We start from the raw sequence: 22,173 nt of genomic DNA on the forward strand, positions 1-22,173 counted from the left end.
ACGGTTCATCTTTCAGCAGGACAACGACCCTAAGCACACAGCCAAGATATCAAAGGAGTGGCTTCAGGACAACTCTGTGAATGTCCTTGAGTGGCCCAGCCAGAGCCCAGACTTGAATCCGATTGAACATCTCTGGAGAGATCTTAAAATGGCTGTGCACCGACGCTTCCCATTCAACCTGATGGAGCTTGAGAGGTGCTGCAAAGAGGAATGGGCGAAACTGGCCAAGGATAGGTGTGCCAAGCTTGTGGCATCATATTCAACAAGACTTGAGGCTGGAATTGCTGCCAAAGATGCATCGACAAAGTATTGAGCAAAGGCTGTGAATACTTATGTACATGGGATTTCTCAGTTTTTTTATTTTTAATAAATTTTGCAAAAACCTCAAGTAAACTTTTTTCATGTTGTCATTATGGGGTGTTGTGTGTAGAATTCTGAGGAAAAAAATGAATTTAATCCATTTTGGAATAAGGCTGTAACATAACAAAATGTGGAAAAAGTGATGAAGCGCTGTGAATACTTTCCGGATGCACTGTAAAATACAACCGCTTGAATGTGAAACACACACAAACACATACATGCATGAGAACCTCTTTATCTGAAAACAATATTTGGATTTCGCAGCAACATGTCATTGTTTTTTATATTCCTAACCAAATCATTTATATTGTGGCTGACGGCCAGAGGCCCTGTGATGGAAGGATGGGGGAAGGCAGTTTTTCCTGGTCACTGCCTCCCCCCAAACACTAGATGGCAGCTTCCCTGGGATCTGGCGGTGCCCTGGATTCCGGCAGGACATCCTGGATCTTGGCGTTCGGCAATACATCCCTGCTGAGTGCCGTGGGTGCCACCAGAAGACTCTAAAGGTAGACTGGGGAGTCCCTATTATTTTTATAGCTCGGAAGTAGTACAAAGTCACGGGGATGGAAGCACAAATGTACTTCCAGACTGAAGAAAAATATAATTCTCCATCTGACCTGGAAGTGCCGATGAGTCGAGGTCGAGGACTATATAAAGGACTGATGGAGTTGGAAGACAGTGTGACGGAGCTTGCAGGGAGGTGGAGGAGAGTATTGTGTTTGTTTATTGTGGTGTGTAATGTGGCTGGGGTGCTTTGGAGGGACTATATCAGAAGAAGGAAGAAATTAAATTACTTCTTAGTGCTTTTAACTTGAGTCCAGTGTGGTTGCCTGTTGGGGAAAAGGTGGGCAATAGTGCCACCAAGCGGCCATTCAGTTACAATATATATTACAAATAGTAGCGGCCCCCTACTGGACACCACTCTTAACATCATCCAGTTCTGATGAGGTTCCTGCACTAAAACCATCAGCTTCCATCTACACACCACACCCTAAATTCCCACTTCTTTTACTTTGATGCCCAACCTCTCATGTGGCGCCTCATCAAATGCTGTTTGAAAAGTCCACCTAAATAATATCATATCATATAATATCATATTATACCTCTCTGACCTCCTACATGTTTATACACCTAATCGCACTGTTAGGTCCTCTACTTCTGGTCTTCTCATTACCCCCAACCCCACACGCCTGATCACCATGGGTTCCAGAGCATTTAGTCACAGTGCTCCTCGTCTCTGGAACTCACTACAACAAAACATTTGGGATGCAGATTCCCTACCTCATTTCAAATCTCGTCTTAAGACGTATCTATTTAGATTAGCTTACATTACATGACCTTAGGCTGTATTCGTATTGCTGTATTTTCAGTTCCATAGATATAGATATATGTAAACTAGATGTTGTGATGAAAATAAGTCACGAAAAAAAACTCAAAGAGAGTTGGGGAACGTCCCCGCATCTTGTCTGACGGACAAAGATGAAAAAATGTGGTCAAAATAATCAGAAACTGATCACAGAAGACACAGTACATTTGGTTTAAGGTGTTTTTATATGCAATCAAGACAAAATGGTGGAAGGAAGTGACATGATGGAAATGACCTCATCGGAAAAGGTCGGAAGTGACGTCATTGTGACAACACTGGAAGTAGGGCTGGGCGATTAATCGAAAAGTAATCGAAATCGACATTCAGAACCTATAATCGATCAAATTTTTCCAGGTCGATTATTTCGATTACTTTCCCTTTAACCCCTTAACCGCCCTCTGCCAGATATATCCGGCATCGTAGCTTTAATGCTCATGCCATACTGCCAGAATTATCCGGCACATTTGCCTGTGGTTATGTGAATGCCTGGCACGTAGTACAACTGACAGTTTGGCGTGGGTATTATTACTACGTTGTATTTCGACAACTCTGCGCTTGTATTGGCCGATCACGTGATGTGATTCGAAAGTGAAAGCTGTGAATATGGCGAAACATAAACTGACTTCAAGTGAGGTTTTGCAGGCGATTTTGGACAATAATTCTGATCATGATTGTAGCAGTTCTGAAGAAGATTTTAGCGACAATGATGATCAGCAACGTGCGCTGCATGATACTGTGAATGACGACGCATCGGATGATGGCGATGAGTGGGTGTATCCCCAGCATCTCAACTGGACTGCTGTCCGAGGTGAACTACCTTTTCTGCATCCGTTTGAGGCAACGTGTGGCTTTACTGTTGATGTAAACAATTACACTGCTGAGCAGTTTTATGAGCTGTTTGTGTCACCTGATTTGATCAGACATTTTGCTCATCAGACAAATCTGTATGCAGCACAGTTTATTGAGAAAAATCCCAATTTACCTCCACATTCCCGTGTTCGTGCTTGGGTAGACACTGATGAAAACGAAATGAAAAAATTCATTGGGATTTTGATGTTGATGGGAATAATCAGAAAACCAGATATTGAGATGTACTGGTCTACAGATCCTATGTATGCAACACATATTTTTGCAGCTATCATGACACGTAACCGATTCTCTTTGCTGCTGAAATTCTTTCATTTGAATGACAACAGAAATGAGCCAGATAAGAAAGATCCAAACCGTGACCGCTTGTTCAAGCTACGTCCTTTGATTGACCATTTATTTGAAGCATTTCAGTTGCCCTACATGCCAGGACCGTCAGTTACAGTTGATGAAAGTTTATTGTTGTGCAAGCCTGAGAAAAGGTACATTTTGTGTTTTATTATGTGTTTGCCCATTTCTAGAACTTGCACAACATTTAGTGGTAAATACTGCTTGAATAAATGTAAAAAATGTAAAAAAAATGTAAAAAAGTAAAAAAATGAAAATTGTTCAGATTTCGCCTGGCATGGGGAATATTTAGGGTGTTGGCGGTTAAAGGGTTAAAAACACTACCGCGTGTGGAGTCACGTGAACCCGCTCCGTTACGTTAAGTTATTCCGCCGACATGTCGAGCATGGAGAGCTTAAACACTGACACAACTGAGCAACAAGAGCAGCTTGTACCAAAGAAAAACGCAGTCTCCGTCATTTGGACACATTTTGGCTTCAGTAAGGATGACATCGAACAAAATGAAGTCAGATGTAGACACTGTAGAAAAACAGTTTCAACGCCCAAAGGTAACACCACCAATTTGTTTCAACACTTGAAGCACAATCACGTTACTGAATATGAACAGTGCATGGCTCAAAAAAAACAAAAAGAGACTGACAAGCGCCCAGCAACAAGTGCCTCCGCAAAGCAGATGTCGATAACACAAGCGTTCACAAATACCACACAGTATGAGAAGAGTTCAAGAAGATGGAAAGAAATAACTGACGCTATTTGTTATTACATCGCAAAGGATATGACTCCCTTGGCTACAGTGGGGCGAAGCGGGTTTAAACACCTCGTTAAAACTCTCGACAGAAGATACACTGTGCCATCGCGATCACATTTTTCTAAAACTGCGCTGCCAGACATGTACAAGACATGTTGTAAAAATGTAGCTGCTGAACTGAAAAATGTTCAACACTTTGCAGCCACATCTGATCTCTGGTCAAGTAGGACGATGGACCCATTCTTGAGCCTTACTTTGCACTACATTGACGACGATTGGAAGATGCGCCAGAGATGCCTTGAGACGGCATATTTTCCAGCCGATCACACGGCAGATATGATTGCGCAAGGTCTGAAAGATATGCTTTCTGAATGGGACCTCGTGGAAGAAAAACTTTCAGCCATTACGACAGACAACGGTGCTAATGTTGTCAAAGCTGCTGCGCTTAATGGATGGTTACGGCAGCAGTGTTTTGGACACCGCCTACACCTTGCAATTGGTAAGTACACGTCAGCTTAATTAAATATAATAGCATAAAAGCAAAATAGGTCATTAGGAAGCTTTTTTAAAGGGAGTGAGGCAACACCTTCAGCAAGTTCAGCTACACCCACTCTGTCACTTCAGCAATCGCTAGAAGCAGAGATGAGCAGCTATTTGGTGTCCCCCATGCTGGATAGTGAGGCAAATCCACTGGACTGGTGGAGGAAGCATCATGTACACTTTCCACTCTAAGTAAGGTGGCAAAAAAGTATCTCTGCATACCAGCTACTAGCTCCCCATCAGAGCGGGTTTTCAGTTCGGGCGGAAACATTGTTACATGCCTCAGGTCCTGCCTGAAACCTGAAAAGGTTAACATGCTCGTGTTTCTTAGTAAGAACTTAGAGTAAATTCATGTTCATATAGTGACATGACAAGATCGCTAAGATCACCTCATGCAACAGTGTTTAGAGAGTTCTATTTTCATTACAACATTAAAATATTTGTTTACAGAAGATGCAAGAAATGCACTGTTTAAAATATTATTTACAGGATATATAAGAGTTATTTTATTTAGAAGAGATACTGCTTATTTTCTACTTTTAATAAGAAAAACATTGAAAATAATTTATTTTGTTTCCAAAAGTGCAAGTTATTTATTTTGACTTTTTTTATAAGAACAAAGTGACTGTTCGTTTTAGGCAATGTGTGCTTTAATTTCAGTTGTTCAACATTGATGTTCAATAAATAGTCACAGATAGTAGATAGTGTGTTTCCTTCAATTATTTTAAAATCAAGTAATGCACCCTTCATTCAAAAATCACTCACTTGTAATATGTGAGCATATTTACTGTACAAAACTTGTCAGTGAACTATGAGGGCAAAAAAATAAATAAATAAATAAATCGTTCATTAATCGTAATCGAGTTAAAATGTTCAATTAATCGAGATTTTGATTTTAGCCCAAATCGTCCAGCCCTAACTGGAAGTGATGTCATCTGGAGTGGCCGGAAGTGACGTCATTGTGCAGGAACTGGAACTGACATCACGGAAGTTGCAAGTGGTGATGTTGTGGCCACTATGTCAACCCGGAAGCAAGGTAGGTGCATTCTTATTTTTCTTCTTTATTTCTATCGGCAAAGAGATTGAGACATCAGTTCACATAACCAACCCTCTACCTCGTGAAATAACACTCGCCTTTGGACTTGATGGCTGCTTCCTAATTGCGCATGTGTGACAATGTGTATGTGTACATTCATGTTTTTGTTGGTTTTATGATTTTATTATCTGTAAGGTGTCCTTGGATGTTTAGAAAGGCGCCTTGAAATAAAATGTACTATTATAATTATTATTATTATTAATATTATTGTTATTATTATATGTGGCACTTTGATCATATCCTTTTGTTGCTTCTTCATAGAATTCTAGCATGTTAGTAAAACAATGACCTCCCTCTACTGACCCCATGCTGACTGTTCAGTAAAATTCCTATTCTTCCCATTTGCTGCTCATTTGCTGCTTAACTCTTAATAATTCTGTCCATTAACTTACATGTGATGCACGTTATGCTTACTGACCTATAGTTGCTTAGATCTACCTGATCACCCTTTTTATATAATAGTATAATATTTGCCATTTACCAGTCCTTCAGAATTTCCCCAGTGCGCAGTGACGTCCTAAAAATATGTGTCAAGGGTTTACATATGTACTCACTAACCTCTTTAAGTTCTCGAGGGTATATATGATCTTGTCCTGGAGATTTGTTTGATTTCAGCCTATTTAATCTAAGCAGCTCTTCTCCCTTTACACATTCTAAATCAATCAGTACTTCCTTATAGTCTCTTGTACCACTGAGAGGTTATCCACTTGTGAAGACCTCAGAAAAATATGAGTTTGGAGCATCTGCTATTTCACTGTCTATATTTTTAAACCCCCCTTTACTATTCCTGATGCATTTCACCTCCTCCTTGACTGTTCTTTTGCTACTTAAATACTGAAAGAATCTCTTAGGGTCGTCTTTCACCTTATCTGTTATGTTTCTCTCTAAATGCCTTTTAGCCTCTCTAATATCCTTCTTAATGAGTGCCTTCATGTTCTCATAACCCTACGATTCACATTGCAGTTATTAGTCTTGAACGCGTTATTTGTCTGTTTTATCCCTTTTCAAAATCTTTTTTCACTCTTTATTAACCCACTACAGAGTTTTTTTTTAATTTCCCACTAATTCCAAATGTTAGTATGTACCTCTCCTGTATTATATTTAAAACATTTTTAAACATGTTTCACTGCTCCTCGACATTCTCCACACTTAAAAGCTTATCCCAGTGCATCTGCTCAAAATTTGCCCTACCAAAGTTCAACTTAACAGTTTTAGTCTTTGCATCTGCACCCTTACAAAATACTATTATGGTCACTTGACCCTAGTGGTTCAATACACCTCTACACCCTCAGTTCTATCCTAATTATTACAAAATACTAAATCCAGACAGGCATCACCCCACGTTGGTTCTTTAACATACTGTGTTAAAAAACAGTCACTGATTACTTCTACAATCTCCTGCTCTTGTGCTCCTTTCTTTGCAAGGTTTTCCAAGTTAATAATCGGGTACTTAAAATCCCCCATGATTTTAATATCCCCCGTAAACTTGTCTTTTTAATATTACGAAAAAGACGTGCATCACAATTATTGTCTGCGTTGGCAGTCTATAGCACACTCCTAAAATAAGGCCTCTTTCCCAACTTGCAGGTGAGGGGACGCTGGCGCACTCATGTTGTTGCCGCTCCTCCCTGTAAACAACACTTTTCGCTAAGTGCCTTGAGCATGGGAAAGGCGCTATATAAATAAAATGTATTATTATTATTATTATTATTAATGTTGTCCAGGCAAATCCAGATGTCCTCACTAAGATGGGGCTCATTGTCCAACTAAATTCTGTTTGACATAAACAGCAACCCCACCTCCTTTTCTGTTCTGTCTATCCTTTCTAAAAAATGTGTATCCCTCTATGTTATACTCATCCCCATCTTTGTTATTGCTATAATATAATTATGCTACGCTACATACAACTCCAAATCACTTGTTTTATTTTGATACATCTTTGCATTAAGGCAAGCTATTTTGAATGTGTTACTCCTTTTATATTTGTATTTAAACGTTGGGTTAGAATTTACATTATTATTCATTGCAATTTTCCCGCTATTGTTTGTTCCTTTATGTTCAGTTCTAAACTCCCTGCCCCTCATACCCTAATTTAAACAATCCTTGACTAACTGACTCATAAAACATGTTATTGTTGAATGATGAATTGTTATACACTGGAAGCCATTTATAAAGGCTAGTAGTCAGACAATTAATCTGATTTCAAATTAAATGTAATTACCAGACATTACGCACAGTATGGTGCTTGTATAAATTTTAATTTAGCCAACATGATTGTAGACCTGCTTTACTGATGTTAGTGCTGAAACAAAAAAGCAATACAATTTATTGTATGGGAGAAATTCATTATTATCATTTAGTGTGTTTAATGTTTGGTATATGCAATAAAAAAAAATATGCCAAGAACTGTAATTGAAAAGTTTCAAATGGCTCACCCAACAATATCCTGGCAGAATTGTCTGGGCACTAATTGGCGGAATATTCATATATCATATTCCCATAACTTAAGCCAATTTAATTAGTCAAAGTGAAAATCTGACATGTAATAATTATTTCTCCGGTTTAATTATTAGTTTAACCACAAATCCCATTTATGGTCATCTGCCCATTTGGGGTCTCTATAGTCTCCCCCGTGTCTGCGTGTGTTTTTCACGGAGTGTTCTGCTGTTATTTTTTATTGTATCTCAAAACTGTACATATAAGTTGAAGTTAACCCTAAGTCTACCTCAAGCTCGGAATTCTAGTTAAAACCAGTTAACCCTGACTGTCTTAGTCTGCTTATTATGTCAAGAGGCAAGCATAAAAGATGTGGTGAGACGGCCTTTTGCAATTACACACTAAAAACCTGGATATGTTATCAATAGAGATATGCCAGGCTAACACTGAGGATCTTTGTAAAAACTCCTAAGCATCCGCTTGTTTAATTTGGCTTTTTCGTAACTACATTTTAGTTCTATTGTCACGCATACGCATTTGAGGATCACCATCTAAACTCTTCCCAGGTATATAATACCAACCTGGGCTGAGATGGTGCACTGCCGCTAAGAGTCTTGTCATTTTCTTCCTCCACAGTCTTGAGAAACCACACAGTAAGGACAACTGACTTCACGCTTTTCCAGTTCTGGGCTTTAAAGGGACAACCACATGGAAGAAGATGTCACTGATTGCGGAGAGAAGAGCTCCAAGTTTAAGGACACAACAGCACAGTCAAACGATTAAAGGTCACTTGGCTATGTAGCACTTGCTTTTGATTTTCGTTTTTGCTCCATCAAGTGTTGTTTTTGTTTTTGGACTTGTTAGTGAATGGGAATGGCTATGTGGGCACCACAAACTATTCTGGTTTTGGTTGGCCCTTCTTCACTCGGCAAGCACAATAAGCTCAGAGTTCTCTTCAATGGATCAGCACTCTTTATTAATCTTTACTTTTTCCTGTGTTCTTTTTCAGTTCTTCTGTGGTGATGTTCTGTGCCACTACCACCTGATCAAAGTCGTGTGCAGCCACCTGTATTGTTTGAATGAAAGACAATACCCCAACCAACCATGAGACCCAAAGTTTTGAAACCTCTAAGATGAAGCCTAAGGAATGACTTAAGAACATCTTTGCATGGACTGAATGGTCTTTTGGCCTGGAACACAAGCAGATTTTGTTTATTACTCCAGCGTAACAGCAGTTTTTTTTTGTTTTTTTTTCTTACCACCCTGCCCACCTGACCTTATTAATGGACTTTCATTTAAAGACTTGAAAAACAATCAATCTTAATTTAAGGATTCTACTTCTTTTAATGAGAGGACTCTGACTGTGTCTCGTTTGTGTATGGCTCATTTTCTGCAATCTGGGTGTGGTTCTTCAATCAACTAATAGACAAATATAGTTATTTTTCATTTCTGTTAATTAGTTCCTGCTTTGTCTTTGATATATTTAAACAAATCTGAATCCTCATATGTGATAGTCCTGAATTTAGTGAGTGGTATCATCTATCTGTGCATTTTGTACTGTTATACTGTTATATTTCTGAACTGGCCATGATAGGTTGGCCCTCTAGCTCTGTGAAAAGAATTACTTGTGTTCTGTTTTGTGTCTTGTAGTTACCCCATTTTTTTGATATCCATTGCATTCTCAACCTACCTGGAGGGGGGTCTAACTCTGAATTGCCCTTCCCAAGATTTCTTCCATATGTATATATATATATATATATATATATATATATATATATATATATATATATATATATATATATATATATATATATATATATATACATATATATATATATATGTATATATATAGAAACCATAGATTCTGGCACTTCAATCAATCAATCGCATTGCTTGTGCATTAGCAGTTAAAAGAGGTTCTCTTTCCTCGGAGGTTTCGTTTTGCCGACATGGTCCACTCTGTTGTCTGTCAGCAGTAAAGCGAGTTTCTCTCTCCTCAGAGATTTTGTTTTGCTGATGAGCTTGCCTCACTTATTTATTAGCGGCTAAGCGAGTTTCTTTCTTTTTACAGCAGTTTCACTTTGGAGACAGAGTCAATCTCTTTGAGCTTCATTGTGTAGCCTTGCACTTCCGGGCTATGCAGACAGACACACACACTTCCAGGCATAGATCTTTATATATAAGATATATATATATATATATATATATATATATATATATATATATATATATATATATATATATATATATATATATATATATACTAATTAATAAAAGGCAAAGCCCTCACTGACTCACTGACTGACTGACTGACTCACTCATCACTAATTGTCCAACTTCCCGTGTAGGTGGAAGGCTAAAATTTGGCAGGCTGATTCCTTACAGCTTACTTACAAAAGTTAGGCAGGTTTCATTTCGAAATTCAACGCGTAATGGTCATAACTGGAACCTCATTTTTGACAATATACTGTAATGGACGGCAGCTTGATGGCCGTGGGAGGCGGAGTTGAGTGTCACGTCATCACGCCTCCCACGTAATCACGTGAAAAGACTGTGAACTGAGTAAGGAGAAATGAAGGAAGAGCCGCAAACAGCGAAGAACAAAAAATTAATTAAACAATTGAGAAGGGAGCGAGTGAAGCATACAAGCATCTTCATAAGGGAAACAAAGCACGGTGTAAAACGTAAGTTTAAATTAAGTTTATTGAAACGGTCCCGTTGCGGATTGCAATAACATATTCGCGAGATAAAAGAACTCAGTAGGGAGAAATGAAGGAAGAGCCGCAAACAGCAAAGAACAAAAAATTCATTAAACAATTGAGAAGGGAGCGAATCAATAAGAAGGCAGCGAGTGAAGCATACAAGCATGTTCATAAGGGAAACAAAGCACGGTGTAAAACGTAAGTTTAAATTAAGTTTATAGAAACGCTCCCGCTGCGGATTGCAATAACATATTCGCGAGATAAAAGTTTAATGAGAAGACACGAGGTATAAACGAACCACACGCCGTAGCGCAACGTTAGGGGCAACAGTTTCAACCATTCTATGATCTGCTTCTCGCAACTGAAAGACGGCACATGGCGGATGTTAGCCGACTTGCTGACCGCAACGTTAGGGGCTTCAACTCTGGCGCTGACGATAGAGATTCGATTCCCGAGAGGGGATGAAGTGAGTGTGTATGCCTGATGAGCCCAGAATTAGGGAGAAACACGTGTCGCATACTCTTTGCATTATTTGAAAGTAAACTATTAAAACCATTCTATGATCAGCTTCTGGGAACAGAAAGAGGGCACGTGGCGGATGTAAGGCGACTTCCTGACCAACCACAAGCGTTACCTGGCAGGTAACCACCCATACAGTCAGATTGTGATTCAGAAAACGAATGCCATGAATGTAATTACCACGATCTACATACTGTGAAATAAAAACGAAACACACGCCGTAGCGCGACAGCTGTGAAAAGCGAGGTTCAGAAAAAAACAGATTCTTAACAAATTGTTATTGGTATACTGTATTTTCGATCCGTTTAAAAAAGTTTTCTTTTCTTAAAAAATTAAAAGCAGTACTTCGCCGCAACGAAGCGCGAGAATTTGGCTATATATATCTGCTTCTCACACTTAAAAGAGGGCACGTGGCGGATTTTAGACGACTTCATGACCAAACATAACTGTTACCTGCCACGTAGGGTTACCACTTTTAATACAAAAAAATAAGGGACGCATACTGCAGCGGGTGCCACATCCCAGTGCCAACACTTTGCAGACTGTACTTAAAAGACCCGCCCTCCTCACTGGACAGTTAAAAAGACCAATCAAACTAACGATGACGTCAAGTATTACACAATCAAAACTACGAAAGGAGGCATCTTCATAAAATGCGTGTGGGATGATTTGCATGAGACGCTGCTTTAAAAAAAATGATAAAAAAAATACGGAATAAATCCCGTCCCGTATTGATTCAAAACGGGACGCGCAATTTCATTCTCAAATACAGGACAATTCCGTATTTTAAAGGACGGGTGGCAACCCTACAGTGCCAGGTAACCACCCATACAATCAGATTGTGATTCAGACTAGGAATGCAATGAATGTAATTACCCCGATCTACATACAAGGCGACAGTCTTGCAACATTCAAAGATGATGGTTTGGGATAAGTACACCATAGAACATAAAAGAGCTTATGAAGCCTTGAACCAAAAAAAGCAAGATCTCAGAGATCGTAAAAAAAAAAACAGGAGGTAATGTCGTTTTACTCGCTGTAGATTTTAGTCAAACATTACCAGTTCTTCCACAAGGGAGACCAGCAGATGAACTCAACGCTTTGTTTAAAATCCATGCTTCTCCCACGCTCGGTTATATGTCGCGTGTTCTCGGGTAGGTACACCAAAAAATGTATACATTTAAGCATGTAATGGGCAAACAAAAAATGAGGTATACCCGAAGGCACTGCAGTAGTACTTAATGTTACTTTACTTCTTAAATGTTAATGTTTTACTGTTTAATAATTTATACGCTTCTTATATGTTGTTCAAATTCTTTTATCAAAATACCAGTGACAGCGCAATGCACGATAACATGGAGTGAATACACCATACGCATCCGCCCACGGCCACCCTGGTGTGCGCAGATAGGAGTTGATTCTACAATAAAATAAAATAAAGATAAAACCCCAGGATTGTTTCCTGCCTTGTGCCCTGTGTTGGCTGGGATTGGCTCCAGCAGACCCCCGTGACCCTGTGTTCAGATTCAGCGGGTTGGAAAATAGATGGATGGATGGATGGATTTTACTGTTTAATAATTTATATTTATATGAAATGTGCTTCTTATATATTACTTCATATTCTCATATGATAATGATGTTAATGTTGTTTATATTGATTTCTATGTTATTGAAACTGCATGTATGTGTGTATATGTATGTATATATATATATATATTTATATATATATATATATATATATTTGTGTGTATACATATATATGTGTGTATAAGTATATATATATATATATATATATATATATATATATATATATATATAATATATGTGTATGTGTGTGTGTGTGTATATATATATATATATATATATATATATACTACCAAAATACCCGCGCTTCGCAGCGGAGAAGTAATGTGTTAAAGAGGTTATGAAAAAAAAAAAGGAAACATTTTAAAAATAACGTAACATGATTGTCAATGTAATTGTGTTGTCATTGTTATGAGTGTTGCTGTCATATATATATATACATACACACATACACATATTGTGTATGTGTATATGTATATATATATATGACAGCAACACTCATAACAATGACAACATCTGCAATAAGATGCTGCAGATGTTCTATCAAACAATTGTGGCGAGCGCCCTCTTCTACGCAGTGGTGTGCTGGGGAGGCAGCATTAAGAGGAAAGACGCCTCACGCCTGGACAAACTGGTGAGGAAGGCAGGCTCTATTGTTGGCATGGAGCTGGACAGTTTAACATCTGTGGCAGAGCGAAGGGCGCTCAGCAGGCTCCTATCAATTATGGAGAATCCACTGCATCCACTAAATAGTATCATCTCCAGACAGAAGAGCAGCTTCAGCGACAGACTGCTGTCACTGTCCTGCTCCACAGACAGATTGAGAAGATCGTTCCTCCCCCAAACTATGTGACTCTTTAATTCCACCAGGGGGGGTAAACGTTAATATTTAACATTATACATAGTTATTGTCTGTTTTTTTCACCTGTATTATTATCATTCTTTAATTTAATATTATTTATTGTATCAGTATGCTGCTGCTGAAGAATGTGAATTTCCCATTGGGATTAATAAAGTATCTATCTATCTATCTATCTATCTATCTATCTATCTATCTATCTATCTATCTATCTATCTATCTATCTATCTATCTATCTATATGTGGATGTGTATATGTATATATATATGTAGATATGTATATATATGTATATGTATATATATGTTTATATGTGTGTGTGTGTATATTATATATATAAAAGACAGCAACACTCATAACAATGACAACACAATTACATTGACAATCATGTTACGTTATTTTTAAAATGTTTCCTTTTCTTTTTCATAACCTCTTTAACACACTACTTCTCCGCTGCAAAGCGCGGGTATTTTGTTATTTATCTATATATATAAACAGGAGTTGGGATCCGAGAGACTGTGTTTGTGTGTTTGTGGAGGGATGGAGAGTTAAGGCGGGTGTTGGAGTCACGTGATCATCTCCCCTCCCATTCACCTCATTTCATTCACTTCATTTTGCTCCAAGCTGAGCTCCGCAGCTGGCGCGGTCTTGCTGTTCTTGATTTGCTTTTCACATGGCCAAGTATACGTTGCATGCTCAAGAGTAAGCTCAGCGCACAACTTGGTCATATTACAACCGGAGGGGCGAACTGACAACATGGTATACAAAGAGATCCTTAACAAATAATTATTGGTATAATTTCCCTCAGTTTATTATTTAAAATTTTAAAGCAATACTTCGCCGCTTGCGCTCTCTCTCTCTCTCTCTCTCTCTCTCTCTCTATATATATATATATATATATATATATGTGTGTGAATGTATGTATGTATTTATGTATGTCTATATTTATATATATATATATATATATATATATATATATATATATATATATTTATATATATATATATATATGTAGATATGTAAATTTGTATATGTGTATATATATATATATATATATATATATATATATATATATATATATATATATATATATATATATATATATATATACAGTGGAACCTCGAGATACGATCACCTCTGTATACGAGAAATTCAAAATACGAGGAAAGTATGAGCGAAAAATTCAGATCTAAATGCGAGCATTGGCTCGCGTAACGAGCCACGAGCCAGGCTGTGGGTATAGCTCGCGGCTTAGCAAGGGGGCATGGTAGCAGTTGCGAGCCGCGATCTGCGGTGTCTGCGTTTCTCACTTAAGTGCACAGGTGGGAAACTGCCCACATCCATGATTGTTCCTGTGGCTGATGGGCTGCAGCTGCCATGTCCTCCCCGCATATATAGAGAAGCGCGAGCCGGTTAAGGGGGAGAAAAAGTAAAAGAAAAGAGAGGAGAGAGAGAGAGAGAGAGAGGGGGGGGGGGCGGGGCAGGCTCGCGTGTAGCTGAACAGTGAGCTGAACAGGCGAGCCAAACAGCTGAAGCAGGACGGTGTAGAGAAGGTCAGCTGCATTAAGAGTGTCTCGCCTGTTGCAGAGCCCGCAGGTGAGACGCTAACAGAGAAGAAGCACCGGGGATTGTCATCTGTTTTTTAAAGACTGCATCCTTTTGACGTTTTAACCTCGTGTTAAAGGATTGTTATTCTTGTGTATTTTAAACCTCCACTTCACAACTGTTTTAAGGATTATTTATTTAAAGATTTATTGAATGCTCTACTGCACTTTGGACACCTGTTTTGATTCTTTTAATAATCAGTTATATTATTTACCAGTGTTATTTATTAAAGGTAGACTACAGTATACATAATTTATCAGTGTTATTTGTTAGGAAAATTGATTTTTATGTTAATATATTTGGGGTGCAGAACGGATTAACTGGATTTCCATTATTTTCAATGGGGAAGTTTGTTCTAGATACGAGAAATTCGCTATACAAGCTCAGTTCTGGAACGAATTAAACTCGTATCTAGAGGTTCCACTGTATATATATATATGTATATATATATATGTATATATATGTATATATATATTGTAGCAGTAGAAGCTCGTGTCCACCTCTCGAACCCTCAGGTACCACTCTGATGACCAGGTGAATGTATAATAATATTTTATTATAATACTATACTGTGCACAAAGCACCCTCCACTCCACACTCATTAAACAATACACAATTCTCTCTAATACAATCCTCCACTCCCAGACACGTCACCACCCTACCTCCCAGCTCAGCTCAGTGTTCTGGGCTTCCCAGAGTCCTTTTATAGCCCCTGACCCGGAAGTGGCTCCAAGCCAAACCCACAAGTCCGTTTTCCTTCCGGGTCAAGGCAAACAGTCCTTTTCTTCATCCCGGGAGCACATCGCTTCTTCCAGTCACGTGACTGGGATGCACTCCCGGGTTATAGGGCACACAAGAGCTCACTAGCCCCCCTACAGCGACTCCTGGTGGCCCCCAAGGTATCCAGCAGGGCTGTGTCACAACACTACAAAGTCCATGAGGCCCTGCTGGAACTCGGGGCACAAATATGCTGTCCGGAGGGCTCCTCCTAGCGGCCTGGGGGTGATGACCGGAGTCCCTAGCCGGTCGTCTGTCACAATATATATGTATATATATGTATATATATATATATATATATATGTATATAATATATATATATATATATATATATATATATATATATATATATACATATATATATACATATATATATACATATAATGTATATATATATATGTATATATATATGTATATATATATGTATGTATATATATGTATGTATATATATATATATATATGTATATATATATATATATATATATATATATATATATATACAGTGGTGTGAAAAACTATTTGCCCCCTTCCTGATTTCTTATTCTTTTGCATGTTTGTCACACAAAATGTTTCTGATCATCAAACACATTTAACCATTAGTCAAATATAACACAAGTAAACACAAAATGCAGTTTTTAAATGATGGTTTTTATTATTTAGGGAGAAAAAAAATCCAAACCTACATGGCCCTGTGTGAAAAAGTAATTGCCCCCTTGTTAAAAAATAACCTAACTGTGGTGTATCACACCTGAGTTCAATTTCCGTAGCCACCCCCAGGCCTGATTACTGCCACACCTGTTTCAATCAAGAAATCACTTAAATAGGAGCTGCCTGACACAGAGAAGTAGACCAAAAGCACCTCAAAAGCTAGACATCATGCCAAGATCCAAAGAAATTCAGGAACAAATGAGAACAGAAGTAATTGAGATCTATCAGTCTGGTAAAGGTTATAAAGCCATTTCTAAAGCTTTGGGACTCCAGCGAACCACAGTGAGAGCCATTATCCACAAATGGCAAAAACATGGAACAGTGGTGAACCTTCTCAGGAGTGGCCGGCCGACCAAAATTACCCCAAGAGCACAGAGACGACTCATCCGAGAGGTCACAAAAGACCCCAGGACAACATCTAAAGAACTGCAAGCCTCACTTGCCTCAATTAAGGTCAGTGTTCACGACTCCAACGGCCTGCATGGCAGATTTCCAAGACGCAAACCACTGTTAAGCAAAAAGAACATTAGGGCTCGTCTCAATTTTGCTAAGAAACATCTCAATGATTGCCAAGACTTTTGGGAAAATACCTTGTGGACTGATGAGACAAAAGTTGAACTTTTTGGAAGGCAAATGTCCCGTTACATCTGGCGTAAAAGGAACACAGCATTTCAGAAAAAGAACATCATACCAACAGTAAAATATGGTGGTGGTAGTGTGATGGTCTGGGGTTGTTTTGCTGCTTCAGGACCTGGAAGGCTTGCTGTGATAGATGGAACCATGAATTCTACTGTCTACCAAAAAATCCTGAAGGAGAATGTCCGGCCATCTGTTCGTCAACTCAAGCTGAAGCGATCTTGGGTGCTGCAACAGGACAATGACCCAAAACACACCAGCAAATCCACCTCTGAATGGCTGAAGAAAAACAAAATGAAGACTTTGGAGTGGCCTAGTCAAAGTCCTGACCTGAATCCAATTGAGATGCTATGGCATGACCTCAAAAAGGCGGTTCATGCTAGAAAACGCTCAAATAAAGCTGAATTACAACAATTTTGCAAAGATGAGTGGGCCAAAATTCCTCCAGAGCGCTGTAACAGACTCATTGCAAGTTATTGCAAACGCTTGATTGCAGTTATTGCTGCTAAGGGTGGCCCAACCAGTTATTAGGTTCAGGGGGCAATTACTTTTTCACACAGGGCCATGTAGGTTTGGATTTTTTTTTCTCCCTAAATAATAAAAACCACCATTTACAAACTGCATTTTGTGTTTACTTGTGTTATATTTGACTAATGGTCAAATGTGTTTGATGATCAGAAACATTTTGTGTGACAAACATGCAAAAGAATAAGAAATCAGGAAGGGGGCAAATAGTTTTTCACACCACTGTATATATATATGTATATATATATGTATATGTATATATATATGTATATATGTATATGTGGATGTGTATATGTATATATATGTATATGTAGATATGTATATATATGTATATATGTTTATGTATATATATGGTTACATAACCTCTTTAACACACTACTTCTCCGCTGCAAAGCGCGGGTATTTTGCTATATGTATATATATATATATATATGTGTCTGTATGTGTATATATATATATTTATATATATATATATATATGTGTATGTATGTATGTGTGTATATGTATGTGTATATATATGTTGATATATGTATATATACTGTATGTGGATGTCTATATGTATATATATATATATATATATATATGTAGATATGTAGATATGTGTATATGTGGATATGTATATAAGTATATATGTTTATTTATATATATGTTTACATAACCTCTTTAACACACTACTTCTCCGCTGCGAAGCGCGGGTATTTTGCTAGTGTATATATATATATATATATATATAGGGTGGCACACGAAAAAGTGGCCCGCCTCCACCAAGAGCTTGTTCGTGTACACTCTTTGCAGTGTCATGGGATCGATTCTCTGTACCGCATTTTCAATATTCAACTTCAGTTCATTTACATTCTGCGGATTTGTCTCATACACACAGCCCTTTAAATGACACCACAAGAAACAAACGCACATTGTTAAGTCAGGCTGGTGGAACCTGTCCGCACGTACGTTTCCACTATTGTTATTCTTTCTCACAACGAATACTGCATGTCGTTAATTTCGGCTGCACTAGTACGTACTGACCATTTCAGTACACTGCCACCACAAAAGTGGTTTCCAGGGTTCAGACAGCAAGTAAACAAGGCAGGTGACATGACCGCAGCCGCCTAGTCAGTGGCAGATGAAACAGGAGTTATCTTGGTGGAGGCTGGCCACTTTTCGTGGCCCACCCTATATATATGTATATTGTCACATATGTGCGCAGGGGAGGCAGCTAAAAGACCAAATTAAGGTAATTCCATGCCAGGCCAGGGGGTGGCAGGGTTGTGCCAACTCTGTCTCTGTTATCCCTGCAGACCAAGCACATGAAATTCTGCCTGCTTCTGGCCATGATGACGTCAGTTCCGGGTCTGGCCACCCTGATGTCACTTCCGGTTCCCTGCCTTAACACTATAATTACAAGAGCCTACGAGAAAACTCGTAAATCCGGCCCACCTTAAATCCGTTCGCACCTCTCCTTCAGCATCTTTTGTCTTGTAAATGTGCCGATTAAGACAAGCAGCAAGCATCCTGCTATTCCATCCCCCACAGCTGCAGAACATGCACAAAGTTCTCCCAGCTCATGCCTTGATTGATTATCTGGGAGTGAAGTGCTGGAGTTTTAGAGTGGAAATAATAGATCGTTATTTGGAACACATGCATTTCATGTGTGTTCTGTTTCTACAATAATCTGTGTAAACACATTGTTAAAACAGAAACTTTTTCATATTTTAGTAATAAATGTTACAAAATGTAGGCATAAACTATAGAATGTGTGAAGCCCGAAGTCCAAAGATCAAATAAACACTTTTACAAAAGGTTCAAGGACAATACAACAGCTTCTGTGGTGTAGCGGTAAGATTTGCTGACTTATAATCAAGAGTCCACGATTCGATCCTGACTGCCTCCTGTATTTGCCATTTTCAGTAGTGAGCTGCTCTTATTGTTAATATTATACAGTACACACATACATTTGGTTTGCGTCTGTAACAGCCACTGTACATTTATAGGACTTGTAAAATTTACCGTTTTTTTCACTTTTATTCTCTCAGTCACAATCACGATACAGACTACTGCCCCCGTACCCAGGGATCTGACGCTGTTACTTTTTATCTGAAACTGGGAATAACTGTAGATGTGAGTGTTGTTTTGAGGCAATGGAACTGGACATTCTCTGATCTGGAGGGATTAAAGACAAAGGTATATATGATATTTGGAATAACTCATTTTATGGCCTGTATAGTACATTTTGGAAAACATTGTAGCACCGATGCAACATTATTCATATTATTCATATTCATTCGAATATGACACTGACAGAGAGGTGCGTACAGATTTAAGGTGGGCCGGATTTACAAGTTTTCTCATAGGTTCTGGTAATTCTAGTGTTAAAACCCAGACCATTTCCTATGTCTCCTCAGTTATATGTTGGACTCCATCCTGTACAAATCTGTGCAACCTATTTTGCCATTGCAGCCAGGGCTCAGGTATAGAGGTGGCTGCCCCAAACCTTTTTTCTGTGTGTCAAGGCTATTTATTTCACTATATATATATATATATATATATATATATATAAAATATATACATATATTTGCTAAGGTGCTTGCCCCTGCTCGCATTGCTCAACCAAACCCCATGGCCTGCGCTACGCACCAGTCACTTTGCGTCTCTGCTGCTCGTATTGTGAAGAGGGGGGCTGAATGTACCCCAAAGAGACATGGTTGCTCCTCCGAAACCCCCTCTTAAACGGTGATACAATGGTAAACAAATACAGTTTTTTTTATCTCCTATTTGCTTGAGCAGCTGCTAGCGTAATGCCACGTAATCTGCATCTCGCCCGGCACTTCAAACATTTAAAAAGCCTGTACAGCAGCTGCCCTACTCTTTGTTTTTTATTTCCGGCCCAAGGCATGGTTAAATCTCTTGGCACAAAGTCTTGTCTCGCGGGACATGAGTTCTTGATATATTTTAGTTTATAATTTAAAAACGGAAAATCTAACAACATCACATTGAAGTTTGATAAATTCTGAAAAGAGTTTTAAAATAAGCCTTATTTAAAGCGTGTCAAAAAAACATGACATAAAAAGTTTGACATAAAATCGTTGCACAAAATCATTGTACTTTTAGGCTTAGAACTTTATATATATATAGATTAGATATATATTTTTTTTTTCATATATATATATATATAAATAGGGTGGCATGGTAGTGCAGTGGTAGCGGTGCTGCCTTGCCGTTAAGAGACCCGGGTTCGCTTCCCGGGTCCTCCCTGCGTGGAGTTTGCATGTTCTCCCTGTGTCTGTGTGGGTTTCCTCCATGTGCTCTGGTTTCCTCCCACAGTCCAAAGACATGCAGGTTAGGTGCATTGGCGATTCTAAAATTGTCCCTAGTGTGTGCTTGGTGTGTGTATCGTGTGGTGGGCTGGCGCCCTGCCCATGGTTTGTTGCCTGTCTTGTGCCCTGTGTTGGCTGGGATTGGCTCCAGCAGACCCCTGTGACCCTGTGTTAGGATATAGTGGGTTGGATAATGGATGGATGGATATATATATATATATATATATATATATATATATATATATATATATATATATATATATATATATATATATATATTTGCTTACAATGTTTTATTGAGAGTTTTTAGTGTTCTTCATAGAGAGTGAAGTAGCTCAGAGTTATCTGTCAGAAATCAGGACCTGATGAAGCCCATTGATGCCTTCATTCCTTATGTTGTTTTGGGCTATATGAGAAATAAATTGTTGTTGTTGTTGCTGTTAATTATATAGCTATGTCATGCAAGTGTGGATTAGTTATTTGTTGTGCATAATTTATTCAATATTATGTTTATCTCATTTTAATTTTTTTTTTTTTTCTTTTCTTGTATTTATTTCTTTGACATCTTGTAATGCACTTTGAGTTCCTTTGCATCCTTTGCATGAAAATGTGTTATACTCTCAGGGTGATGTGGAATGATCCGCCTTATAGTGTTAAGTGTGAGTGACAATCAGGACAGTATTCTGATAGATAGAACTTTATTTGTCCCCTGGTGGAAATTTGGCTTTTTGCTGAAGCTCTCTTAAATAGATAAATAAATAAATAAATAAATATTCCAACACACTTGCTCTCATCTGCTAGATAAAATTATACACCATACTGCAGAAAATCATGAATATTTCTGTGTTTTGCCACTCTGTGGTAACTTATAAATATTTATGAGAGGGGCGGAGCTTTCAACCAAAACACACAACGGCATGTAAATGAGAAGCTGTAAATCCAGTTTTAGAACAGACTGAAACTGACCCTTTAGCTGAATGAAGAGGTAGTGATGACAGGGTGAACTGTTGACTTGGAGAGTGAAACTGATGAAAGGTTAATAAATAATAAATTACACATAAAAAGAAAATAAGAAAAATAAGTACTTTTTGTGATCAAATTTTATTGATGTAATGAAAACAGAATACAGTAAAAGAAAACCAACAATAATAATAATCTTTGGGCTATATAAGAAGAACAACAACAT

General features: G+C 38.3%; 1 protein-coding gene across 1 annotated transcript; it reads left to right on the forward strand.

Annotated features, from left to right (window-relative positions):
- Window positions 1-3,285: 3,285 nt before the first annotated feature.
- Window positions 3,286-4,806, forward strand: LOC127526801 (E3 SUMO-protein ligase ZBED1-like). The gene is made up of 2 exons (XM_051923625.1): window positions 3,286-4,107; window positions 4,324-4,806. Exons 1-2 carry the CDS (start codon window positions 3,318-3,320, stop codon window positions 4,419-4,421), a joined length of 888 nt encoding a protein of 295 aa, XP_051779585.1. The 5' UTR covers window positions 3,286-3,317; the 3' UTR covers window positions 4,422-4,806.
- The last annotated feature ends 17,367 nt before the right edge of the window (window positions 4,807-22,173 follow it).

The sequence above is a fragment of the Erpetoichthys calabaricus genome, chromosome 2, assembly GCF_900747795.2.
Source record: "Erpetoichthys calabaricus chromosome 2, fErpCal1.3, whole genome shotgun sequence".
NCBI lineage: Eukaryota > Metazoa > Chordata > Cladistia > Polypteriformes > Polypteridae > Erpetoichthys > Erpetoichthys calabaricus.